The 25,857-nt window shown below is 47.9% G+C and overlaps 1 protein-coding gene across 3 annotated transcripts in view; it reads right to left on the reverse strand.

Annotated features, from left to right (window-relative positions):
• Window positions 1-178: 178 nt before the first annotated feature.
• IGF2BP2 (insulin like growth factor 2 mRNA binding protein 2) overlaps window positions 179-25,857 on the reverse strand; it is a 160,194-nt gene continuing 134,515 nt past the window's right edge. The window contains exons 8-16 of one of the 3 annotated variants that reach the window (XM_080809282.1): window positions 25,136-25,258; window positions 24,665-24,800; window positions 22,176-22,304; window positions 11,504-11,572; window positions 10,459-10,575; window positions 6,667-6,741; window positions 5,235-5,366; window positions 3,370-3,483; window positions 179-976 (exon numbers count right to left, since the gene is read on the reverse strand). In XM_080809282.1, the coding sequence (XP_080665408.1) occupies window positions 842-976; window positions 3,370-3,483; window positions 5,235-5,366; window positions 6,667-6,741; window positions 10,459-10,575; window positions 11,504-11,572; window positions 22,176-22,304; window positions 24,665-24,800; window positions 25,136-25,258 (1,030 nt within the window). In that variant the 3' untranslated portion in view covers window positions 179-841. Of the gene's footprint in view, window positions 1,971-3,369; window positions 3,484-5,234; window positions 5,367-6,666; window positions 6,742-10,458; window positions 10,576-11,503; window positions 11,573-22,175; window positions 22,305-24,664; window positions 24,801-25,135; window positions 25,259-25,857 lie in introns of all 3 variants that reach the window. The other 2 variants (XM_080809283.1, XM_080809284.1) reach the window with 2 other exon arrangements.

Genomic DNA, 25,857 nt, shown 5'->3' on the forward strand with positions numbered 1-25,857 from the left:
TTCCTGCGGAAGCCCGCCTCTTCCTGGCTCTATGTGCTGCGCATGTTCCCTCAGTCCCCCAGAACTGGACTCTCCTGACAGTTAGGCATGGGCAATGCTTAGTAAAATAAAAGACCACGACACCAGGATCTTGTTAGCTGGATATATTTCAATTTTTTTTGTTTTTGTTTTTGTTTTTGTCACAGAACACTGTTTGCAGTAGAGGAAACTGGCATTGCAGTCTGGTGGTAAATGGCTTGTTCACATAAACCAGTACATGTTCATCCTTTAGCGCAAAAAGCCCTAATGGCGCGTACCCTATTGAAATTCAGGACATCTCCAATATTTTCTCTCTCTGTTTTTCTTTGTCATCTTTTTTTTTTAAATAAACATTTTCAAGGTTTGTCCAAAAGCAGGCCATACAGGTTCTTGGCTAGCGGAAGACAATTCAGAACAGCTGTTGCACACTTGGACTGTCACCTTCTCCAGGCTGGCAGTTGATATCTTATTTTTTTCCAACTCATTTTTATTAAAAAAATAAAAAAATGCTCCAACTATCAGTTTTACAAAATCTCTAAGGGAAACACAAGAGCAAGGTGCTGAGGTAAAAAACACCTGAGGTAGCTTTTTTTGTGTGTTTTTCTCGTTTAAAAAAATCTGTAAATTTAACGCCCTGGGCCAACGACCTTGTGTAAATTGCTATTTTCCTCCACATTTTTTTTTAAAAGAAAGAAATCATTTCGCTGAATATGGATGGCTTATACACCAAAATGTAAAAAGACAAAATACATTCTTTCTTTGTGGAATTTTTCTTTGTTTGGTTGATTGGTTTGATGGGTTCCTGTTTTCTTCTTCCAAAATGCTAGGACAAGTACCATTGACTCTTGTTCTTTTGAGTAACCAAGTGTAAGTTGAGGCTGGTTTGTGTGTTTCGCTTTTGTTCCTTTTGTGTGATGTGATACTCAGAGCACTGCTTTGCCTGGGGGGTGCGCAGATACTGGGAATTGAGACAGAGGGGTGAGGGAATGAAAAAGAATGGGGATGGAGAAGGAGGGGAGGGAGAGAAGGTAGGGGAGAGATAAACAGAGAGAGACAGAGAATTATATAGCAGTATGCAAAAAACCAGTTTAAAACCTGTGAAGCAAAGAGAAATGGGTGTGTGAGCTAGACAGGGATGAAGAGAGACAGAGTTTCCTCTTCAGAGAGACGGTATCCCTTCTGTTGACATACACAGGTGATCCAGAACTGCTGTGAGTGTCCTTTCGAGATTTCCCGCGGGTGGATTTTGTCTGGGTGGTCTCGAAGCTCCTTCACTAAACCATTAGACCTCCCAAAGAATGACTTTATTCTTTAAAGTCTAGAAAAGCCTGCTTTCTCTTTAAAAAGAAAAAAATTAATAATTGATTAAAACTTGGAGTTAGTTGAGTTATTTGATATATTATTTCTAAAATATATTAACGCTGCAGGCCCCCTGTGCAACCCACAGGCCACATATCTTAACATCTTTCCCCTTCTAATATGTACACACATGTACAGAGACAATTTCCACAAAAAGAAAAGGGTGTGAATTTTGCTTTGCTTTGAACATGTTCACCTATGTTAGTTCAACTAAAAGGGATAGCGCGGTGGGAGTTAAGGAGAGATCCGAGTGGATGGTGCAGTGGCTGGCTGGGAAGCCTGCAGAGGCCCCGGGGGGAGGCAGGAGGCCGGGCGGGGCCCCGGGCTGACCTCCCTCCTCCCTCCTGGCCCCTGGGATTCTCAGGGCGCCTCCGCAGACTTCTCATTCCTCAGGATGGTCTTTGGTTTGCTCCCGAGCTGGCTGGCTGTGTTTGGTCTCATTCTGTCAGGTGTTGGAAGGGCTACATTCATCCGTTGTTTTGCTGGTGCCTGTGGGGGCCTCACTTGCTGCGCTGTGAGGCGACTCCCTGAGGATATTTCTGCTCCTGCTGCTTCACCTGTTGTACAATTTCCCTGATCTTGCGCTGTGCGGTCTGCAGCAGGGGAGAGGAAGGGACAGGGGAGAAAAAGGAACCCGGTTCTGAGGACAAGCAGTGGGGGTGGGAGGCTGGGGCTGGGACGTGGGGAAAGCAAGTGGGAAGCTCAGGAGAGTGTCATCGACCTACTGAGGCCCTCACTCGGTGGGGGGGGGGGTGGTTCTGCCTCAAGTAAAGTGGAGGGTTCCCCCACCCTTCCCCAAGGCCACTGGGTGCAGAATGAGGATGTGGGGTGCCAGAAACTTCCAGGTACTTGGTGGACGGAAAGGCCAGGAAGCAGAGGCAGGGAACCAGTGCCAAGGGGGCCTTGTGGAGGTCCTATGGCATCCCCTGCCCACTGCACACACTGTGGCTTTCAGGGCTGCCCCACCCGCCTTTCTGGAGCCCATAGGAAGAACATGAGTGTGATGGCGGGAAAGACGGACAGGAAATGGGATGGGGAGGAAGTGAGAAACAGACACTCTACCCTGTACAACTAGAGAAAACACATGAGCCCAAGCCTGCCACCCCTACCCCCCAGCACCGGTGCTCCAGGGCCAGGAGGGCGCAGGGACGGCAGAACTGCACCCCTCTAGGAAGGCAGGGCACTGGAGGAGCTGGAAGCAAGAACGGCAGAGTGGGCCAAGCTGGGGCTCTGATGGGGGAAGGGGCGGGGCTTCCGGGCACAGGCTCAGCTCTGGGAAAGCAGGCTCCGCTCAGACAAAGCTGCAGACAAAGCTGCCAAGCTGCCGGGTAAGCTTAGCCCACCCTCACTTGTTTGGGGCAAGGACTGGGACTGCTCCATCCCCAAACCCAACACACAAAGAGCATGGAGAAGAACCAGGCCACGTGATGCGGAGTCACTGGTCCTTCTGAATGGAAGACAGGAGGTCCTGGGCCCTGACGGGGGATGTGACGGTGAGGTGGAGAAGGACGGCAGAGGAACGGAGGGCTCCTGCAACGAGCACGTTCAACCCTTGTTCAACCCAGTGAGATTCTGGCACCCACGTGGGTTCCGAGTCTGACTGGGGAACCCCGAGGGTGGGTCCTTGCCTGGTATGTGGTTCCCAGCAGGGGAAGGCTGTGACTGAGGCCTCAGTAGGCGGCAAAGGAAGGGGGTATCTTATGCTCTAGCATTTCAGGGGGCTGGAGATGTGCTTGGCTTGACTTCAAAGTGCTAGGCTCTTCCTCGAGCTCCTCCAGCATGCCTGGGGAGAGCCATGAGGAGAGGGTGTGGAGCAACTTCCCTTGCCCCGTACATAGTCCCTGAAGAGCCAGGGGAAGGTTCCATCTGTGTGTGGGGTTCGGGGAGCAGGGCGTGGGGTGTGTGCAGGGCCTGTGACCACCAGACAGGCCAACAGCTTAGAGAACTGAAAAGTGGCTGGCAGGAGAGACCAGACCCTCACGGCACAGATACCTGGCTAGCAAAGAAATGCCCAATAATTCTGACGATCACTTCCTCATTTTCATCTGGCGTTTGGTCACGAGGCACGATGACTTCTGCACTGGTTAAGTTCTGCAGTTCATTCACCTGGGAAGGAACGGAGTGGGTTCAGGAGGAAGTGGGAGAGGAGAGTGCTGGAGGGAAGGTTGGCTGGAGGCTCCTCTCCTTTCCTTCAGCCGAGGACGTGTCTGGGGCTTCCCAGCCCTTGGTCACACAGGGCCATGTTTGTTTGAGCCCTGGAGACTCCCTGGGTGGCCCAGGGAGGGTCCAGCCCCCAACTGGAGCTCCTTCTGGGGCTGAATTCTTACTCTGGAATTCCCTTCAATGCAGGCTCCTGCACATGCTCCCAGTGACCCAGGCTCCCCCGTCATCCAGGAAGGAACACCCCTCCTGGACATGCTCTCCTGGGTGTCAGTCGTCAGCCAATATCCCCCCTCTCTCAGTCTCTCAGACTCACCAAAATAAACTTTCTAATCACACATTGCTCTGAGCCTGGCTCTTCATTTTCATCCCTGCCTCTGCTCTTCCTTCCGCTTCTTCTACCTTTGGATCATTACCTTATCTCCCTGCTGCTCTAGTTCCGTGTTGGCCCCCCTCTGGGAAGACTCCAGCTGGTGCTGCTCCCCCATCACCTGTGGCCCACTTCCTGCTCTCCGGTGCTCCTCCCCAGCCTCAACAAGCCTACACTACGTGGGGGCTCAGCCTGGGCCCCGGCCCCCAGGGTGCTGAACACACAGGTGGGGGCACCAAGTGCTCCCTGGACAGGGGACAGCCGGGGGGTGGCGTGCACAGAATTCGGTGACTGGTTCCCAAATGACCATACATGGGATCCAAGGGCTCAGGATGTGAATCCCCCATGGGTCATTAGCTCTCCTGCCTACAGCAGTCTAGCTTGTCTAGAGCCCGTGTGTGCCCTAGGATGCTGATCACGTTCCTGGATGTGGGGGTGATCTGTGGGCCTTTCGGCTTTATGCTTTTGTATAAAGGTGACTCATTATACCCAGAACTTGGCTTTGAGTGCTTAGCAAGAGTTTCTGTGTAAAGAAAACAGCAGGTACCTGCATGCACACACATGCAGGACTCCAGAGATCCCCCAAATTCCTGCCACTCAACAGGCCACTCTGGTAGTGTGCACACGCTCTACGAGAACTTCTTGGGGATCAGAGCCCTGCCATGTAGGTTAAGTCTTGTTCTAGAACACACCTGCGTCTGATGGACTCTATGCTCATTCCTACAAGCTTCACAGATCATTCTCTGGCACTTTTACAAATTCTTTGTGCTACTGCCACCTTCAGGTTGAAAACCTTTTTAAAAATTTTTTTTATTTTTATTTTTATTTTTTTTAAGTATTTCCTCCTCACCCGCCACCTGATGGCTAACCTAGCTCCCCAGACACAGATGGGCAGGTTGGGGAAATAGCCAGGACACAGAATCTGCCAGTGGGAGAGTTTGAAATGTCAGAGGAGAGTGTAGGACAACCAACCCTGCCTGCCTCTGAGCGTGACTTTAGAGAAGACAACTGTCAGCCAAGTGGGTATCCTCTGAATGGATACTGTTCCCTAGTACTTTCCTGCTACTATATGTGGGTTTAAAGGGGGCAGGAGGCAGCCTCCTGGTCTCTAGGGAGTTGGGATCTTCATTTTCCAGCCATGTGGCTGAGATGCAAGATTTCCGCGTACAGAACCCTGGTGGTTTTGGTGGCCTGGCTCAGCTCCCAGGACTCGGGGCCCTCAGCCCCAGAGTAATGTCCCTGAAGAGCCGACAGAGGTCTGAGGAAAGTCAGGTGAGGCTGGGCAGGGAATGAGCCAGGAGACGAAGCCAGCTCGCAGCACACTTACGGTTTTGCCGCCCTTGCCGATCACCCGGCCAGCTGTAGAAGAGGGCACTCTGATGTGGGCTTCCAGCTTCACCTCTTCTTTGGGGTTAAAGAAGTTTTCTTCTTTCAGTTTCCCAAAGATCCGCCCCTGGGCCTGAGAGAGCAAGGAGGGACGGCTGACTCTCGGCTGCCAGAAATGGCCAGCCCGGGCCTGGTACACCCCCAGCCCCAAACACCACAGGGCCGGACCCGGGGCAGCTGTGAGCCTGTGTCGCTCCTCCAGAGACCCAGCGGGGTGCTGCTCTGGCCACACTGCAGGGCCGCACATGACTGCCCCCGCCAGAAGTGCTGGGTGTGGGGCTGGGGTGGAGGCGACCGAGTCTGAGTTCCATTGCTGCCCTAGCACCCACAGCCCGGTGTGTGACATTCCTCACTCCCTCCCCCCACACAGTAAGTCTAGACTTCAAGTCACTGAAGGCTGGAGGCGAGGCGGCTGGGGACGCAGCTGCTTGCCGATGTCTTAGCTCCAGAGCTAGTGTCAGCTAGGAGCGTATGTATGTTTTTTTAAACTGAAAAACTGAGATATAGCTTATATAACCTAAAATTCATCATTTAAAGTGTCCACTCCAGGAGTTTCGGTGTATCCACTATATCAGGCAACCGTCCCCACTACCCAGGACACGTCCACGCCAGCAGGCAGCTGCCGCCCTACTGTCTGTCCCTGTGGATGGGCCTTTTCCCGACATTTCAGATGAGGGGACTCCTATAACATGTGGCCTTGTGCTTCCGTCTTCTTTCGCCGCACGCGGGGTCTTCTAGGCTCACCCACACTGCGGCACACATCAGAATTTCGCTTTTTATGGCTAATGTCCTACTAAGTGGATATACCAAGTTTTGTTTATCCGCTCAGGAGTCGAGGGGTTACTGTTCTAAAATGTTTCCACATGTGTTAATATTTGTTCTCAGATCTAAATATTTTTAATGATAAGGACTATATTTTCATAAATACGCTTCTGACTTTCAGAAAACTCAATTTATAAATTTCCTAGGGGAGAAAAAAGGACAAAACAAAATGCACCCCCCACCAAACCACTCCTAACAAACTTCTGCGTCCCCTTACACCCACGGCTTTTGCCCCCAGGGCTGGGAGGGCATAAGTGACTCAGTGAGTCTGACATCCCCTGTCCTCAGAACCACGGCTCAGAGGTCAGAGGCACCCCAGAGTGGGTGCCATCTGAACTGGGTCCCCACAATCTACTTTTCCATAGAAGAGCAGGGAAGGAGGGCTCTAAGCAGAGGAGACAGCCGAGGTAGGGTAAGTCTGAAAGGAGCAGCAGCAGGAAGGGCAGTGGAGGCGAGGCCTCCCCAAGACAGTCTTACACATGCCTCTGAGCTGGCTGCTGCCTGCTTAAGGCCCTTGGCTACTGCAGGCTGAGGGGACCCTTGACACTGACCTTGAACTGGGCTTCAGGTGGGCCGGTGATGATGACCATCCTTTCGCTGACGTCTGGGCCTTCTGCCGGGGCAATCTGTAGTTTACAAGCAAGAGGAAAATGCTGCTGCCGGGCTGTGCTCCCCAGGCCCCTCTCTCGTCTGCGTGTGTGGTACGCACACTAGCAGGGGACTACAGGGACTACAGGGCTTCTGCCTTTGTACCCGCTGCTTCCACTCTGGGAAGCTTTGGGCGGGGGGGGAGTGGGCAATGGGAGGGCTAGGGCCAGCTCATCCATGGCACGGGAACTGAGTGTGACAGCTCCAGAGCAGAGGTGAGGACACCCTGGTCCCAGTGTCTGCTCTGCAAATCCCTCCCCTCCCTGGACTCTGTTTCCTCATCTGTGAAATCTGGAGGTGAACCCCGGAAAGCTCAATTCCTCCATTTGCTCTCACCATTTGTGAGTTGGAGTCCTCTCGTAACACATCTTAAATGACAGACCAGGCAAGCACTTTTTGTTAGATCCGCATTACTGGCTCTTCTCTGCATAGCCTATCTTGTTTCAAAAACCATTAAGGTAGCTTTGGAAAGTAATACGGTGTAGCAAAACTAAAGGTAAAGTAAAAGGAGTGAAAAGTACACCAGACATTGAGAAATGAGCCAGGAGCGAAGTCAGCACACAAATGCATCTCACGCAGTCCCGTATACCTGCCTCAGGTGGGCCGCAGACTCAGTTGCAAGCTTACCAAGAGCAAAGTAAAAAAGAAACCTCATTTACAGGGTCACAGTGTTCCTAAAGCCAAAGAAGCAGTGGCTCAGGAGACATGCCATCCTGAGCTGGAGCCTGGAGAAGGAGTTGTTCACAGTGATTGTAATTCACCATGATCTGCGGCGCCTCTGATGTGGGCTCCCCCAGGAAGACCGCCACCTCCACTTCCACCGTGGCCAAGACCAGGCTGCATCTGCTGATTCCGTGAGCCTCAGGGCGCTCAGTTCTATAGGGATGACGCATCCAAGTTGTGCTCTGACCTGTGTCTGGCTCTGGGATCAGAGCATCTTCAAAGAGGGCTGTGGCTGACACTCTGTGGCACGAGGAGTAGCACGAGGCCCAGGTCTCCAAGCCCCGCGCTCCTCGGGAGGACTTGCTCTCATGTGGGCAGACGACCTGCTAGCTCCGGCGGCACAAGGGCAGCAGCCGCAGCCGAAAAGTGAAGATCACATGTCCCCAGGGGACTGGAGCCCACCAGCAGGCCCCACACAGGCTGGCCCCCGAGACCACTGGTGGGAAGACCTGCCTCTACTTCTTGATCCACAGTTGGTATTAAGTCTGGCCCTTATCTCAAAGAGGAAACAAGTGAGACGGGAGCATGGACATGTGGGTCCCAGCTCTTACCCACCCAAATCCGGAAGGGCTGCCAGGCCAATTCACACTTCCTGCTGACCAAAACAGGTCTGCCATCGTTGTCTGCCTCCCAGGGGCTCCTGGCTGCCTGTCTCTGATTCGGAAGCAAACAGCCCATCTCTCCACTGATTCCACCGCCCAGACCTGAAGTCTCAGAGCTACTCGTGGGCTCCTGCAGTTCTGCAACGACATTCCGCTGGCAAACTCCTGTGACGGTGCTGGGAAGGAGGATGCCGTCTTATGACTGAACCAAAGGGGAACCAGAGGTGAGGTGCCTGCCCAGATCCCAGGGCGAGCAGGGCCCGACACAAGGCTCAGGAGGTCCGTGTGGCATTCTGCAGGGGAGGCAAGCGACAGGAGCCCAGCATCAAAGCCTCTCTAGGTTGCCCACCCCCTGCCGGCACATAGCTCCCACAGGGAGTGCACAGCTCTCTCCCTGCCTCCTGCAGCCACGGAGGACTGGCAGAGCAGGAAGGGGCGGTGGTTTGTTCTTTGGTGCGATATGCTCTGTTTTGCTTTAGAGAAAATGTGTTCAGAGTCCTGCTAAACAAAAACCAGCCTGATTTTGTAAAAGTGGGAAATCTCTTCCACAAAGAATTGGCTTGCCTGGTTTTTTCTCTGTCTCTACTATGGGGAGAGGCCAGGGCCAAGGAAGAGGGGGGCGCTGGGGAAGCAGCCTGATGGTGCAGCAGCAGGGATGACTGCAGAGCCCATTGTGCCCCCTGGTTCTGCCCTGCAGTCTCCACCCATCACAGAGGTCATGAGCAATGTGACACACAGTCACTCAGCCTTCCTGGGATGGGGAAGGGTGCTGGGCACGCCGTGGGGCAATGCCCGACGGAGTGCTGCTCTCTCTCCTACTTTCCCTGAGGCCTGCAGGGCATGATTCTGGTGAAGCACCCGGGCTGCTGCGGTAGAAAAAAACACTGGACCGGAACTGGTTCACCCGGTCAAACGTCAGCTCTCACATTTTTCGCCTTTGCAGCCTTCAACAGTCGGTGCAAGGCCCTGGGCTGGGTTCCTTATGGGCATCAGTAAATGGAGTTACTGCCGCAGCCAACCCCAGCAGGTGCTCAGTATCCTCGAGGTCAGCACTGCCGATGAGCTCACAGCTGGTCCTGCCACTGGTGTGCCTCCGCCCGGCCCTGAGGCCTCCCGAAGTCCCACTCTTCTTGAGGGACGGGGGGATGTGACATCATGCCTCAAGCCCCCCGTGGTTGAAATCGTCTTGTTCTGGCTCCACGGCCTCTCAGGCCCCAGGACTGGATACCAGGAAGGGTCCCAGGGACAGCCAGCTGCGTGGGCTTTCCTGCTGTACCTGTCCCACCACAGCTGTCCCTCACGGGCTGGGGTCCCGCCGGCAACAAGCCTGCTGGGAGCACCCCGCCCGTCACTGGGTGTGGTGCTGCAGGCCGCCGCACCTCAGGGCTCCCACCGGGTCTCCGTGCTTTGCAGGTAACAGAGGGGAAATGCTTTACCTACGTGAAACTCTCTGATGGTCTCACGGCAGTCCTTTACTCAGAACGTTTTGGTTTTGCCTTTTCTGCAGCACACTCGCTGTGGGAGAAATTCCAGCTCTTCTTGAGGAGAAAGTGCAAGCATTCTTTCTCTCCGAGTCATGAGACTTCTCGTTTGGAATTCCGGGTTGTCCCATGGTAGCAAATTACTTTACGTAACAACGGAAACTCTGTTTTCAAAAGTGTTTCATGAGGCTTGGGACGTGCTCAGCATTCTGCCCGTGAGTCAGAGCCGATAGCCGGGCTTGGAGCAGGACCAGGGTCGAAGAATCCTTCCCTTCAGCTCCTGGGACACTTCTTCACAGGGCGCTCGAGGGGGCAGGATATGGGCACGGCACTGCCACCGCCAGGCTGGCACTCGCGACCCTTCCCAGAAATGAAGGGGCCTTCCGTCCTGAGCTGGTGCGTTCGGTCCCAGGACTCCCCTTCCGGCTGTGTCCCCAGCTCTGGTTATCTACGGCATTAGTGCTTCCCAAAGAGTGTTTCACGCAAACTTTTCTTGAGGGTCAAGGATTTGTGAAGTTGAGGCTAATTAAAGTGTCAAAGCTCTGATAAGGGCAAAGTGTGAGTGACGCTCTGCTGCCAGCTGCCCCTTGGCTCGGGAAAGCCCTCAGCCTGTCTTTGCTTTACGTTCTTGAGAAAAGGGCTGTGTTAGCCCAAAGAGGACCGGGTTGGCTTAGGTGGTGCTAATATTTTTTCTAATTCAGTTATCAGTAGAATAAGAAGGGAATGGATGGGAGAGGTAAAGAGGAGAGCCAATGGGATTAATCCTGGAGGCAAAGTTGCCAGACCCCGTGGGCCCCTGTCCCTGGCATCAGCACTGGCCAGGAGCCTCAGAAGGAACAGGGGGTGGGGGCTGGTGATGGAAGAGGGTGGCCGTCGAGAGCAGCTTTACCTTGATGGAGGCCCCAGCGAACCTGGCCAGCTGTTTAATGTGCGCCCCCTTCTTCCCGATGATGGCACCTACAGCCTGGGTTGGGATGAAGAGATTCACGGTCTCCTGCTCTGGATACTGGAAGGGCAACACAAGACGAGACATCATTCCCACTGGGATGGCTCCTTCAGGCACTCAGCAGCTACCGAGCATCTACCACAAGCCATCTGCTATGAAGACCCCAATGCCCAGGGAAGTGGCCAAAATGGCGCCCGGGGCTCTCTGCAGTCTAGAGCTCTGCGGGTGTGAGGCCTATAGAATGAACCTAACCACAGTGCACCTGAGTGACAGTCAAAATGGAAAGTCCTCTTGAGCAGCTCGGACGCTGTTGACAGAAAGCAGTCTGCTCACAGATTTTTTTTGTCACATACAAATGGGATGTGTACTGCTCATGTGTCTTTATCCAGGAAATCAAGACTGTGACTAAATATAGCTGGCCTGAGCACGGGGTTCTGAGGCCCTCTGTTAGAAGGAATGGGAAACCACTCAGCACCTGGGAGCCACAGTGGTATTTTCATGAGCGCGGCATCCTGTTCAAAAGAAGATAAGTAAACCCACCCTGCCCAGGCTGCATGGTGACAGCCCAGAGAGCCAAGGGCCAGGCCACCATGGGTCCTTGCTCTAAGGGTCCTTGCCAAAGACATGACTCCCTGTGTCAGACTTTGTTCAAAGACGTTTGGAAACTCTGTTCTTGAGCTCAACACCACCTCCTGACCTGCCCTCCTGAACATTCACACGTACAGACTCCTGCCACCCATGGCTGCGGAGCCTCGGCAGGACTGCTGAACAGGACAGCACCAGTGCTTTGAGGAACCTTGAGGGCCCAGATGCTGGGGTAGTCTGGTGTGCTCCTGCCCTGCGATGTGTCACTCCTAGGGTGACTGGGAAACACGGGACCCAGCACTCACACCGAGAGCATTTGCTGATCAGTCGGCCAAGGACTTTGCAGCGCCCGCCACAGGACAGGGAAGAATGTCAGATGGGGCTGATCCAAGGGGACACTTACGGAGTGGTGATGCGGGAACGGGCCAAACTGGTGAGGGGGGTACAAGCTGGAGAAGTATCCGGAGTGGGTCTGCAGCATGAAAGAGACAGTTGGTCAGTCAGCGCATGCCCACCGGGATACGGCCCACTCTCAGAGAGGCGAGAGTCCCACACATGGCACAGGCTCCTTGCACCATCACCTGGCCCCACTGTCACGTCTGCACCTGTCCCCTGGCTCAGATCTCTGCTGCACTTTTCCCGATAGAACACTGAATGCCGGGCTGAATTTATCACAGCTCAGCTGTGCCACGTATTAGGCCCCTAGGAACTTACCACCGCAGGAGAGAGGGAGCGCACACACTCCTTTAACCTGCTCTCCCTCAGACAGGCAGGCCCCGTGGCTGCTATTTTCTGGGAAGCCACAGACTGGGGACTACAAGGCACAGAGACTGCGGCACAGTATCTGGAGTTATGCATTCCCATCAAATGTGCTCCTGCGAAGCTGGGTCCGTGAGCTCCCTCCCAGAATTTCAGAAAGAATGACGAGATTGAGAATGGAGGGAATGAGAAAGAGGTTGGGAGAGGAGGGAAAGAAAATGAGTGAATAAACAGTACCGTGAGTGAGTGTGTGTGTGTGTGTGGGGGGGGGTTGTACAGAAAGGTAGATGTGGACAGAAAACAACAGAGCTATTAGGAAAGTAGGATTTAAAAAGTAGCTGCTTCTTACTACCTACTGTGTACTAGGCACTATGCTGGATACTTTATTCACAGACTCTTAATCCTCACAATAGCCACACAAGACAGGAAGAGGTCTGATTTCGTATATTCGTATGGGCAGGATGCTGACAGAATCAGCATGGTCCAGGTAGCGGTGCCTTACATAAATAAGGCCAAATAAATGCAGGCATGCCTATTACAGGAAGGGAGGTTACCACGAAGCCAATGCCTGTGGGCCTGCCTTGCAGGATGACCTCCTAGGTTTCCAACACTGGTCAGACATGGATGAGACTTCAAGTCCAGGGCCTAGCTTTCATCTGAGGGCCCCTGAACAAATCTCATGGCGTTCTTGGTCTCCCAGATCTCCAGCTGCACTCTTAGCTCCAAATCACAACTTTGCCTTACCACTCACTAGGGACAAAATGAAACAGTCCCCCCTTTCTGAGCCTGGAGAGTGGACTTCTGGCCTCGGGGAGGGGGTTGGAGAGCAGGTGTGGACACCAGGGAAGCTTCCCCCAGGGGGTGCCCTAGGTGTCCACAGAGTTCTGCTCAGGGAAGGTTTGCTATGCTGTAGGGAGGGCAAACTCTCAGGCCTTGGAAAGAGGCTGCAGTGACACCTTACACCCACAAGAGGGTGCTCTGAGAGCAGCTTCTCCTGGCACTCTCCACATCGGATAGGAAGTCCGGTGAAGAAGGCTTTCTGGGTCCTGCCTCTTCCTCGAAGAGCAGTCTGCTCCAGACCCTTTGCACAGGTGCCTGTCCTGAGCCATGCAGCATGAGGGGAGAATTCCTGTGGCTTTCTGCTCAAAGCGCTGCCTTGGGGAAAGGATGCTTCCCTTCCTCTTGCAGGAGGCCTCAGAGCAGCAATGACTCCTTTTGACTGATATTTGCCTTTTCCCAAAATTCATGAGACGGAGAGTAGACCAGCCACAGTGTGGCTCCTATTCTGGGTTTGAATACTCCCAACATAAACACCGTATCAGATGTAGATCTATCCCTTGGGTTAGGGGAGAGAATTAGCTGTGAAAGTGTAAGAAGGACGAATTCCCCACTCTCCTTGTATTCATGAATTATTACAGCAGGAAAACCATTGGGGGGAAAAGAACCCTAGACTCGGCAGCCGGGAGCTCGTTTCTAGTGGAGCTCCTGGCTTTGCGCACAGAAGTCGGTTTTTGAAGTCCGAATGGTCACGAGGCCAGAGTCTGAATCACCAGCTCTACACAAGCTGGAATAATTTATCCAACCCTTCTGAGCCTCATCCACAAAGAGACTAAAATAGTATCACCTAGATCTTCTAGAAATTAGATCTTCCAATATTGTTGCGAGGGTTCCTTCGATCACTCATTCACTCACGGGAAAGATATCTGAGCACCTAACCGCCTATAAAGCAGTGTTCTAGGTGCCGGGGACACAGCCATTAAGACAGAGAGGCCACTGCCACCACTGACGTTCTATGGGGGAGGCAGACAAGTGTGAAAGAAGGGAACAAACAGGACAGCGTGCGGAAGGGAAGCAGCGGAGACGAGGGGTGCAAGGGCAGCCTTGGGAGAGTCCAGGGAGACCCCTGCAGGAGGGAATCTCTGAGCTGGGACCCATGGAGACCACAGCACCTGATGCAAGGCCCTGGGGAGGGAGCCGTCTAAGCAGGGCTGTTAGAGGTGCTGAGCTAGGAAAGGGGTTGGCCTTTTGAAAAACAGAAAAGTATGGGATGCGATGGTAAAAGCAAGTAAGAGAGTACAGCTGCAAACAACAGGGAGGTGGGCCATCAGAGATCAGGCAGGGCCTGGCAGGCCTTGGTGCCAAGGTGCATTAGACCCTAGGTACAATGGATGCCCCCGAAGGATGCTACCTGGCATTCAGAGGTCACGGGAATGAACAGTCTAACAGTCTGTCACTGGCTACTGTACGGGCTGAATGAGGGGTGTTACGTGAGCACGGTTTATAATGAAATGCATGGCTCAGAGCTCACTCTGTTTCCCATCCTCCCAAGCTTAAATGGAGTCTACAATCTCAAATGTAAGAAGGTTTTTAAAACATGCTTTGTCACAAATGATCCGAGAAATGACCCGCTGATGACTTGAATACACGTTCTCTCTTCTGGGAAAGCAGGTTGTAGCCATGGGGTAAACCAAGGGCCCAGGGAAGCGGCAGCGGGTACGGAAGCCCACCCCCACCCCCAGCTGGCCTCACTGTCTCAGTTTGAGAATTCCCACTTATTTTACAAAGGAGAAGCTACTTTACTTTTGAGTATTTGAGAAGCATCATGACACTGGGGAGGGGGCGAGGGATGTCATAGGAAAGATGACCTGTGCCAAGTGTGCTCCAACTCCCTGCCAACAGAGGCAGCAAGGGGAGCGTGGGGTCATTATTACCCACTGGTTCATGTTACACTCTCTGTTTGAGGGAAACTGCCTGCTTGACTGTGCTGGGGTGTGAGCAGAGGAGTACATATCAAATGCATTTGTAGAAACTAAAAGGGAATTACAAATAGTTGGACCAGCTTTTCCTGGAAGAACTGTGGCACCCTTTGTTCCAAGCTGCCGTGTATGACCAGTATCATGATGCCAGATTTAAGTAACACACTGAGGCATGAATAAATCAGGGGGCAGGAAGAAGGAGGGGTAGGAAATGGGTAGTGGACAGGGCGGTGGTCAGGCATACAGATCATGTTCAAATACTGAAACAGCTTTAGTGAAGACAGAATGATGTCACATTGCAAAGACAGTAGATGCTCTCCCAAGGACCAGGGATGTGGCCGCAGGCCTGGTGGGGGGGTGGGGGGGAGCAGTGGACTTGGGCAGAGCTCTCCAAGATTCTGAAGGTTCACCATTTTATCCCAGCTTTTGAAGGGCTTCCCTGCAATGGCTGCTTACCCACCTCTGTGTTCTCATGGGACAACCTCAGGAACTGATGGAAACTAGAAATTGTTAAGCTAGCCAGAGGCAGAGCCAAGATCTGAGCACAAATCTGTGTCTGACGCTGCAGCCCAAGGTCTCAACCACTATACCCAAGGCTGCCCCCACCTAGAACACTGCGAATTCATGGGTTCAGGGGGGCCCACGGCACATGTTATGGAAAAACTCCCCTAAGAATTCTAATATGCCCTCTGTTGAGTTTATTTAAATATATGAATAGACAATTAACATTCATTAGACAATATACAGAGAATCAGCAACATGAAAGAGGGGAGCAAAGCTGAGAAAGGCAAACAAACGACCCCAGTGAATTAATTCATGAAAGAGAAAGAGCTTTTTTTAAAAAAGTGTCTGATTTCTTTTTTTTTCTTTTTCTTTCTTTCTTTCTTTCTTTTTTTTTTTTTTAAGGTTTTACTTATTTGACAGAGAGGGCGCACATACACAGAAGCACAGGCAGGGGGAGCACGAGAGGGAGAAGCAGGCTCCCTATTCAGTGTGGGCTTGACCCCAGGACCCTGGGATCATGACCTGAGCAGAAGGCAGATTGTGACACCCTGGTGCCCTTTGATTTGACTTCTTAATTAGATTCAAGATGACAGTTCATTCCCATGTAAGTAACTGCTGTGAGAAAAAAACAAGGAGGGGCCTACATTGATCTTGGAAAGGAAACACTCAACATGGGCTGTATCTAACAGCAGAAAAGACCCTCCTGCAAAGCCCATCAGTGCCCCCTGGAAGATTAACCCACGCAAAACAAAAAGAAAGAACCAGACATGAGGATAAAGATGTATGAGCCATAAAGTGGGAGTTCCAGAAGGAGAAAATGAAGTGGAGGGAGGGAGAGTAATACTACCATTAAGTACAGAAGGGAAAGATTTTCCTGAACCAAAGAAAAACCTGAATCTTGAGATCAAAAGGCTGAGATTCAGATTTCTGAATTCTAAAGGGGGAAGGCAGAAATACTAAAAAAAAAAAAAAGGCAAAAACCTTAGAAGGAGAAAAAGCTATCTACAAAATAAGGAGAATCAGGCTGGTTAGCACACAAATCTGAAAAACACAATACTGAAAGTACTGTTTTTAGAGTTAGTCTAAAGTTACTAGGACTCTAGAATCTCTAGACAGCCTGTTGAACTTTCATTCATGTGTGAGGGGGAAAAAGGTCATTTTCAGATCTAGAAAGTTTAGAAGTTATGCTACTTATGCACTATTCCTGAAAAAGGTTGTTTAAACAAGTATTCCTGACAAACTAACAAAAAAGCCCCAAGTAACTAAAAAAATGAGAGCATATGGAGCACAATAAACCATCCGCAGTGAGCGAAGCAATCCATTATACAGTTAATTCTAAACTGCAGATGATGAGGCTGTGTATTCACTAAGAAAGAAAGTTTAATAATTTGTAATAAAATTCCAGATTATTTCTAGGGTGAACTGACCAAAACATATTAAACAAACTTTGTTACAATAAAGAATTTGACAAAACCATCATCACAGTGGGAGACCAGCAAACTTCTCCCATCATGTATTAAATCATACGGATAAAAATAATTATATAGAGGACATGAGCCGCCAATGAGAAGCTTGTTTTCATAGCTATAAACTCAACTCTGAGCCCATCAGAGAAGGTACATCTTTCCAAATGCTCATGAATTCAAAAACTGATCATGAGTGAGTGAGGTAAGGGCCACAAAAATCAGAAATGTTCTGATGACACTGTCTGAACACAAAGTACAGGAAACAAATGCAAGATAACAAAAAAGAAACCACTAACTACTTAGAAGTTTAAAATAGATAAAGCCCTAGCAAATTTGATAAAGAAAACAGAAAGGGGCCCCGGCTGGCTCAGACCCTAGAACACGAGGCTCTGGATCTTGAAGTCATGAGTTCAAGCCCCATGTTGGGGTCAGTGTTCACTTTAAAAAAAAAAAAAAAAAGAGAGAGAGAGAGAAAACACAAATATACGATGCTAGGAATTACAAGAGAGTAATACACAAGTTTGGGGATTTAAAAGGCCAACAGTCCACTCTGTACAGGTTATGCTAACACATGAAAATCAGGTGAAATGAATACTTTTATGGGAAAATAAAAATCAACACAACTAAGTCAAAAACTTATAAGAAACCAAAAGGCTTATAAGTGAAACGGACAAACAAAAGGTGGTAGGCCCAGATGTTTCACAGATAGGTCTTATCAAGTCTTCAAGAAGTAGAAAACTCCTATATATGCTTTAATTTTCCCAAGCACATTAAAAGTTGGTCATCTTTCCAATTCATTCTTTGAGAAAAAAAAAATCATGCTGTTAAAGAGAGTATAAAACTACAGTAATTACAGTGTAGACAAAGAGATGAATGGAAGAGAGTCAGGAAGACGACTAAGTGGGAATTTAGTGTATGACAAAGCTAGAATTTCAAACTGAGTGATAAAACGGTACATCACTCAAGCAATGTTTTTGGGAAATGTGGCTATTCATTTGGAAAGAAAATAAAGTTAGATCCTTTTGTCAAAGTATAAATCAAGATAAATTACCTAAGGATCACAGATACAGATACAAATAACAATCCTCAAAAACCAATAAGAAAACATGGGAGAATATTTTTATAGTCTTGGATGGGAGATTTTTTCTTTAGCATGTCATCAAAGGCCAGAATCCACACAAACATCACTGATTTAACTACCTTACTTCTTAAAATTTCTACATGAATTCTGGTGAAAGGAAATCTGTGAGAATTTAAACTGCATACAGCCTTTGATACAATAAATACAGTCTTAGAAAATTTACTTTCAGATATACTCACACATTTGTGCAAAGACATAATGAAGACTATTCATTTTGACACTATGTATAGTAGAGAAAATGTGGGAACAATACAAATGTCTAAAAATAGTGTGCTTGTTAGAAAAATTATAGTAAATTCATACAGTGGAATATTATGTGACTGTTAAAGAGAATTAAGTCTAGCTATGAAAAAATGCTCATAATAAGTAAAAGCAAACAAAAAACCTTGTAATTCTGTATGACATGATTACATTTATAGTTTTGAATAATATGATTTTATCTATGCTGAGAAAACATTTCTAAAAAGTGTAAACTTAAAGGTGCTATACCTCTGGGGAGTGGTGTTTGCTAAACTTTGGGTAAGATAAGGCAGGCCAAGGGAAATGTTTACATTTTACTTCATACAACAATTTGTTCAAAATATATCTATTTTAAATTATTATGGCACAAGACACCATGAGTAAGGCAAAGAAAAATGACAAGCTGGTAGAAAATATGGACAACATGATGAACAGATAATATCCTTAATATGTAATCAGCTGTTACAAATTATTAACAAAAAGATGGAAAGTAAAGGTGATGACAATAGCAACTACATTTGCATAGAAATTATTACATGCAGGTTTTAACTTATTTAATAACCCTAACAACAACCCCTATGTTTATGATTACTACCCCCATCTTATGGGCCAGGGACATCAAGATGCAAATGCAGGCAGTCTGGCTCCAGAACCTGTACTGCATCTCAAAAGGCTGATGGGCAAAGGATACAGAAAGACAGAGGGGGAAAATGGCCAATAAAAACTGTGGAGTCTCATAATAACAAAAGAAATGTGTATTTTTATTTATTTATTTATTTTTAAAGATTTTATTTATTTATTTGACACAGAGAGAGATCACAAGTAGACAGAGTGGCAGGCAGAGAGAGAAGGGGAAGCAGGCTCCCTGCCCAGCAGAAAGCCTGATGCGGGGCTCAGTCCCAGGACCCTGAGATCATGATCTGAGCTGAAGGCAGAGGCTTAACCCACTGAACCATCCAGGTGCCCCAGAAATGTGTATTTCAAAGTATCAGATTGTAAGGAATCATTACATGAGTAATGAGAGTATGGAAGGAAAAGTCCCTCTGTCACACACTGGTGGGAAGGAAAAGTAGTATATCCTCCATGTATCAAAATTTACGTATTAGGCATCAACATTTATATATTTTATAACTATATATTATATATAAAATGTATCCATTCTTAGGCTCAGAAATTCTATTTCAAGGAATTTATCCCAAAGAAATAAATGGAGAAAAGAGTCAAGATGTATATATAAGGATTTCCACAGCAGCATGAAAAATCTGAGTATATATAAATATATGTAGTATATATATAAATTATATATACATACACCCATATACATGCATACACTGGTTATTTCTATAGAGAAAAAACATGCACTTTCCACATTTCTGTACTAGTTGCTTCTTAAATACTATGCATGTATTACTTTTATTAACCAGAAAATAAGAAAAATTAAGCTTTCAAACATACACACGTTTCCAGAATTTCAGACGTCAGAGACCAACCTTGGCATGTGTAAGCCAGCTATGAGGAGGTACAGAGACTTCCTGACCTTTGGATGCCAAGAGCAAAAGTACTAGTTCTGTGATACATAAAAGCCAAGATGGACCCTAAAGTTTCCTGGAAATCTGAAAGCCTATGTGACAGGAGAATAATGTAAGTATTTAAAGCATGCCCAACACTCCCACCCTACCCTGTCCTTCTCAGACTCCACAAGTGTGGCTTTGGAGGCCTGTCCTAGGTCCTGAGCAGGTAGGTAGCGATCGCCATCTCCAGGCCTTGGCCTGCACTTTCACAGCTGCCCCAGGGAGCCATATTGTCACAGAGAGTCAGGGTGACTACGTGCTCTGGATTAGAACCCAGTCTTAATCAATGGGATTGAGAGCAGAAGTATACGGCTTTTAGCTTTATAAAGATGAGTAAAATCTGGGATGCCTGGTGGCTCAGTTGGTTAAGTGTCTGCCTTTGGCTCAGGGGTCCTGGGATCGAGTCCTACAGCAGGCTCCACCGTGCTTTCTCTCTCTGACAAATAAATAAATTTTAAAAATCTTAAAAAAAAAGTAAAATCTATTTGATGAAGAACAGGAACTATATTTTAGTAAAATGGTTATCTTCCTATTGTAGCAAAGATCTCAGCTGAAAGGAAGCTTTCTAACAGGCAAAACTTATTTTCAAGTTGAGAAAATATTCTGCTCTCACCTGAGAGTTTCTCCCCTTGTTTCAGTACAGGGGTCTGTGAACTGTTTCTGTAAGGGGTCAAATACTTATTTTAGACTTTGCAGGTCACAGGTTTCCTACTGCATCTCTTTAACTCTGCCATCACAGCAAAACAGCAAACAGACAATACATAACCAAAGGTCATGGCTGTGCTCCAAAACATTTTTTTTTTTTTTTTTTTAAGATTTACTGATGGGCACCTCGGTCGGTTAAGTGTCTACCTTCAGCACAGGCCATGATCTTGGGGTCCTGGGATGGAGCTCCATGTCTGGGGTCCCTGCTCAATGAAGAAGTCTGCTTCTCGCTCTTGCTCTGCCCCTCCCCATTGCTTGTGCGCACTCTCTCTCTCCCTCTGAACACAAAAATCTTAAAAAATACATATGCATTATTTTTTAGGGAGAGCAGGAGAGAGAGTTTGTGAGCAGGGGGAAGAACAAAGGGAGAGAATCTTCAAGCAGACTTCCTGCTGAGCAAGAGCCCAATGCAGGGCTTGATCTCATGACCCTGAGATCATGACCTGAGCCAAACCAAGAGTTGGAGGCCCAAACTAGGGAGCCATCCAGGCGCCCCTCAATACAATTTTATTTACAAAAATAAGTGGTAGGCAAGTCTGGCCCCTGAGCCAAATCTCAAAATAAGGGCTTCCTGACCCCCTGATCTCAGATTACCAATATTAGAAGTGGCCTATTTTACTATACGTTCCCCCCACTATTTATGTTTATCTCAACTTTGGTTCTGAGGTTATCTTCTGTAAGCAGTAGATGCAGACTTTCTCCTAAGAAATGAGATGTGTCCCAACACCACTGAAATGGACCAAGCTTGGTCATTCTCAAATCTCACAGCAAAGATGTGGGGATGTACAGCTCTCAAAGCTGGTCTAGCTCCTTGGAGCAGCCCCATGACTGTGAGAGGGGGACTGCCACAATTCCTCCTGGCACACCCCAGCTCCCTCTTACCGGGCCCCCACCCCCCACACACGGCCCAATATTGGGCCCCATCCTTTAGTTTACGAGAAATGGATATAACTCCAAAGAAATGGTGTGAAGGTTTAGAAATGACTCAGAAGATCGGTATATAAACAAGAATGCAGAATGTGTATATTCTTGTGACCAAAACTGTAGGTGCCAGTCATGTCTGTATTTTGCTGGCAGAAGAGCTTAATGGCTTCACCCTGTCTCTACAGATAACTCAAAGAGCTGCTAGGAATTCTCACTTTGCAGTGCCGACACCAGAGACCAGCTCTGAAAAGAAAGGAATGTTAGCTAAGGTAGTGTTCATCAACCTAATTCTTCCCATTAAAAAGTATAAAGGTTGGAGGAAAGAAAGTTTGCTTAAAAAATAAGCAATACATATAGAAAAGAATTAGGAGTGAAAAAAGATAAGCTGTCAAGTATCCTGAACCCAAATTTGACAACGTATAGATCTATAATGCTTGTAGATGGAAATGGAAGTAACAGAAAACTCTTAACATTCACATTTCCCTTTTTATTCATTATGACTCAAGCAGTAAATACTTATTGAGAACCTACTAAATGCCAGGCATTGTGCTAAGTATTCAGAAACAAACACTGTGTATTATTTTCTTTTAAAAACTCCCCATTAATAAAATGTGATGCATTTGAGTTGTAGAAACAGGTGAGAAATATATATATTCGAGTTACCCAGGTACCCTATTAATAAATGAACAACAGCCATGAAGATTCTTATTTGAGCTAACAAATCCTTTTTTATAATAAAGAGGATTCTAGTTAGTGAATTTGCTAGCACTGCAGTTTCTTCCCTAGATATGGTATCTACTATGTTCAAGAGCACACATTTAGAGGACGGTGTAATAATATTTCTCTGCCCAGTAGGAAGAAGTCCTAAGAAATGTTGGATTTATTCTCCAATCACTTGCAATTATGGCCTCCAAATTAAAGCTTTAGCTGTGATTCAACACAGCAGAGTAATGCTGCTGCCTGGGGGTGCCCAGAGCATGAGCAAACCTCTGGATGCTGAGCTACTTACAGCGAAAGGGTGGTAAGGGGGAGCGGGGGGAGCTCCTCGGGGCCCTGCTGGTGGAGGCAGCACGGATAGTCCTGTTGAAAAGATGCCAAGTGCGCTGAGGTTCAACCCCGGGATCAGATTGGCTTGTTGCTGGGAACAGAAATGAAGAAAAAGATGAGGGGAGGAGAGCAGAGAGGCCCAGCTTGCCTGGGTCAACCTCCATCTCTTGGCTGGTTGGCACCAGTGCCTCCTGGTCAGGTCTGCCCTGGCCTCGTGGACCACCCTGCTGCTGGGGTGGGCTCTCCAAACCTCAAGATCGCCATGGCATTCCTTCAAAGCTTCTCCGAGAATGTCTACACATCGTCACACAGCCAGCCAGGCTCCTCGGGGGACTCAGTCCCCCACATGCTCTTTCCTGCTCACCCCTCAGCCACCCCCTGCCCAGTCTGCTCCTCTCGAACCCTGGGCCCCTGCAGACATTAGCCATTGTGTAAGGAATGTGCTTCTCTTCCCCCTCACAGGGCTAAGTCCTGCCCTTCATGTGGGTCCCACCTGAGCTCAGATGTCCCCTCAGACAGGAAACCATTCTATGTGCCCCCATCGACATTCCTGTTTCCTTCAAATAGTATTTGAAAGATTAGTCACACGGATTTGCACTGCCTGAGTGGCTGCCTCTCCCTCTTAGACATAATTTCCTTGTGGATGTAGACTGTATCACTCAGTGTTGTGTGCTCAGTGCCTGGTACATAGTAAGTACTCAATAAATACTTGTGGAATTAATATGTTTAAAATATATTGGGTTAATAGGTTTTCCAACCTATCCCGACAAATATCAGACCTTTCAATAGGATACCGGACATGTAAACTCCATTCTCCAGGTTCAGGATGGTTCACAACTTCAAATTTTTCACCGTTTGGTTGCCAGTGTTGTCATCCTCTCATCTTGCTCATTTCCCATTTATACACAGGGATGCCCACCTAGGCTGCAATGAGTCTGAACTGCATAGCCCTTCTGAAGCAGAGGGATGTTGTCACCTGGCCTGGGTCCTCCCTGCTCCCACCTGTCTCCCTGAACACTAAGCAGCTAACATTTTCAGTTTTCTTATCTGTGAATAGGGTCACCCATTATCTTGCCTTCTCTTAGGATGTCTGGAGTAGGAAAGCTGAGATCTTTAACCTTGACCTCATCTGATACCTAAGATCCAGTAGTTCTATTATCCCTCTATCAACACATCACCTTGGTGCAGATACGGGTGGGTCTAAGTGGTATGCTTAAGTGGAGGTATGGGGAGCACACAGACCCTTCTGTAGCTTTTCTTGGTGTTCACAGAAGAGATGTTTATTGTATGATGTCAAGAGCCCAAAAGAAGAAAATGAGATCATGTGAGGCTATTTCCACGGACAAATACAAACAAACAAGGGGGTGACAGTGCAATCTTGTCCTCGTCATGTTTCACAGTTATCATGCGATGTGGGCTGCTACTGGGGGTGGGGGGTTGGGGTGAGGTGGGAGCAGTGCTCTGAACTGAGGAGGAGGGTCCTTAGAAAGAGCTACACTGACAGCACTGGGTTTGGCCTACAAAGCTCTTGGTCAATATTTACTCCTCTGTGAAGTATTATCAGGTCTGGGATTTGCTTCAAAGTCATTCAAGAAGGGTGGGAAAGCAGATGGAGGTCCAGATGAAACAAAACAGGCTGGGAGCTGATAACTGTTCAATAGGATTACAGGTATAGGAGGATTTATTGCAGTATCCTTCCCTCTTTTATGTTAGAAAATCATTATCATAAACAGATGAAAAAAATTACTCCTCTGAGTGGAGCTTGGGCTTTGTTGATAGACAAATATTTTGAAGACGTCTGAATGTCACACTGGTGTCTCCTCATTATAAAGGGAGAGTTAGTTAGCAATAACAGGAAGGACATGTCCAAACCCAGATGTGTGCTGGAAGCATCAGTGAGAGCCAAGGTGGTGGATGACATTTACTAGGTGATCCGGATGGGCAGATCAGTAAGCAAGGGATGAACATCAGCATTTAATTTTAAAATATGTATTTTTCAATTTAAAAAGTAACAGGACAATAATACAGAAAGTTTGCGATATAGAAAAAAAAATCCCCCTTTCTTAGAGCACCAGCTGTTTTTATTTTTGTACGCAGCCTTCCAGTCACTTTGCTCCATACTATTTTACATAACTATAACCCGAGTTAAATATGCTTCTAAGTGCTCCTTTCTTAATTAACATTATATCATAAGCAATTCTTCACTTTATAATCTTCAGAGTTATGCTTTTAATAGTTTCACACTATTTTTTTTCCAGTGCATTTATCACAGTCCACTAGTTGGTTTCCTGCTTGCTTCAATGCTCTTGCCCCAAGAAGGCAGGAATAACTCTGCATATCTATTCCAAGGCACTTACTCACTAGCTGAATGACAACTATCCTTCGAGAGGCTTGTGTCCTGCCTGAAAACACATGTGAAAGTCAGTAGAGAAGAAAGCATTCGGCACTTACATTAACAGCCAGCATATCATTTTCAAAGGCCTCACGGAGCTTCTTCATAATCTCTACCTCTGCATTGGCACAGGCCTCGACTGTGCCCTTCACAGTGATGGTTCTTTCAGGGTTGTATATGCTCAAATCCTGCAAGCTGGCCACCGGGAAAGAGAGAGATTTCCTTTTTCAAAAGGAAAAATAAAATCCCAGAAGGATCACAAACAAGTCTTGGTGGAGGATTCCCTCACCACACACTGTGGTATCAAATACTTGCCATCTTATCTCAAATCTCAGAAGTGACTTAGCTCATATCCACAGTAGAAAGTGTATGACTGGTAACGATATATGCATTTGTTTTGATGGTGTTGGAGAGAATTAGATTAATTATGATTATACTACCATTTTAAGGAAAGGCAGATGGAGGCGTTGGGCATATCAAAATGCTCAAGTTCTCCATTTGGGCACAATTAAACTGAATGGGTGGCTTACGATGAGATTGTTATCTTGGTCCCCGTCTCATGTTCAATTTTCTTCAAATTTCTGCCTTCTTTTCCAATCAGTCTTCCAACTAAGCCATTGTGGGCCAAAATTTTCAGAGGAATCTCTTCAGCTCTAAAAGAGACAAAAAACAATTCAACACTCAAGGTGGACATACTGGTTGCCTCCTAAGAGCTATTAAACCACTTTTCTCCCCTTTACAAACAGAAATCTTTGTTCAGGTCCCAAGTGGCAACAGGATTTAGGTGAGGCTGGTTCCCTCACCAAGCCCAGTGCATGAATTCCGATTAACATAAGCCAAACCGTGGTAATTGTATTCCCTTTTTAAGATGGACTGGAAGTGGGTCCATGAGGCAAGTCTGGACAATGAGGTATTAGGAGAAGTCTGTTGCATGACTTTAGGAAGGTTTTTCTTGCTCTTAAAAAAAGACAGGAGAAAATATCATCTAGATGGCAGACTAGGATGCTACAGGCCCTCCTGACCCCACAGAGACAAGTTAACAATAGAAAGGACTGGAATACCTCTGTAAGAACTCCAGAGTTCAACTGAGAAGCTATAGCACCTTGACCATTGTAAACCCAAGAAAGACTCCAGTAAAAGGAGTGGGAAAATTTGCAATGTTCGGTGTAGCTACACATGCTCCTTCCCTTATGCAGCATTTCAAGGAGCAAATGGGAAGAAATCTCCCATACCAGAGATCCTCCCATGGGAT

The sequence above is a fragment of the Martes martes genome, assembly GCF_963455335.1.
Source record: "Martes martes genome assembly, chromosome: 1".
In the NCBI taxonomy this organism is placed as follows: Eukaryota; Metazoa; Chordata; class Mammalia; order Carnivora; family Mustelidae; genus Martes; species Martes martes.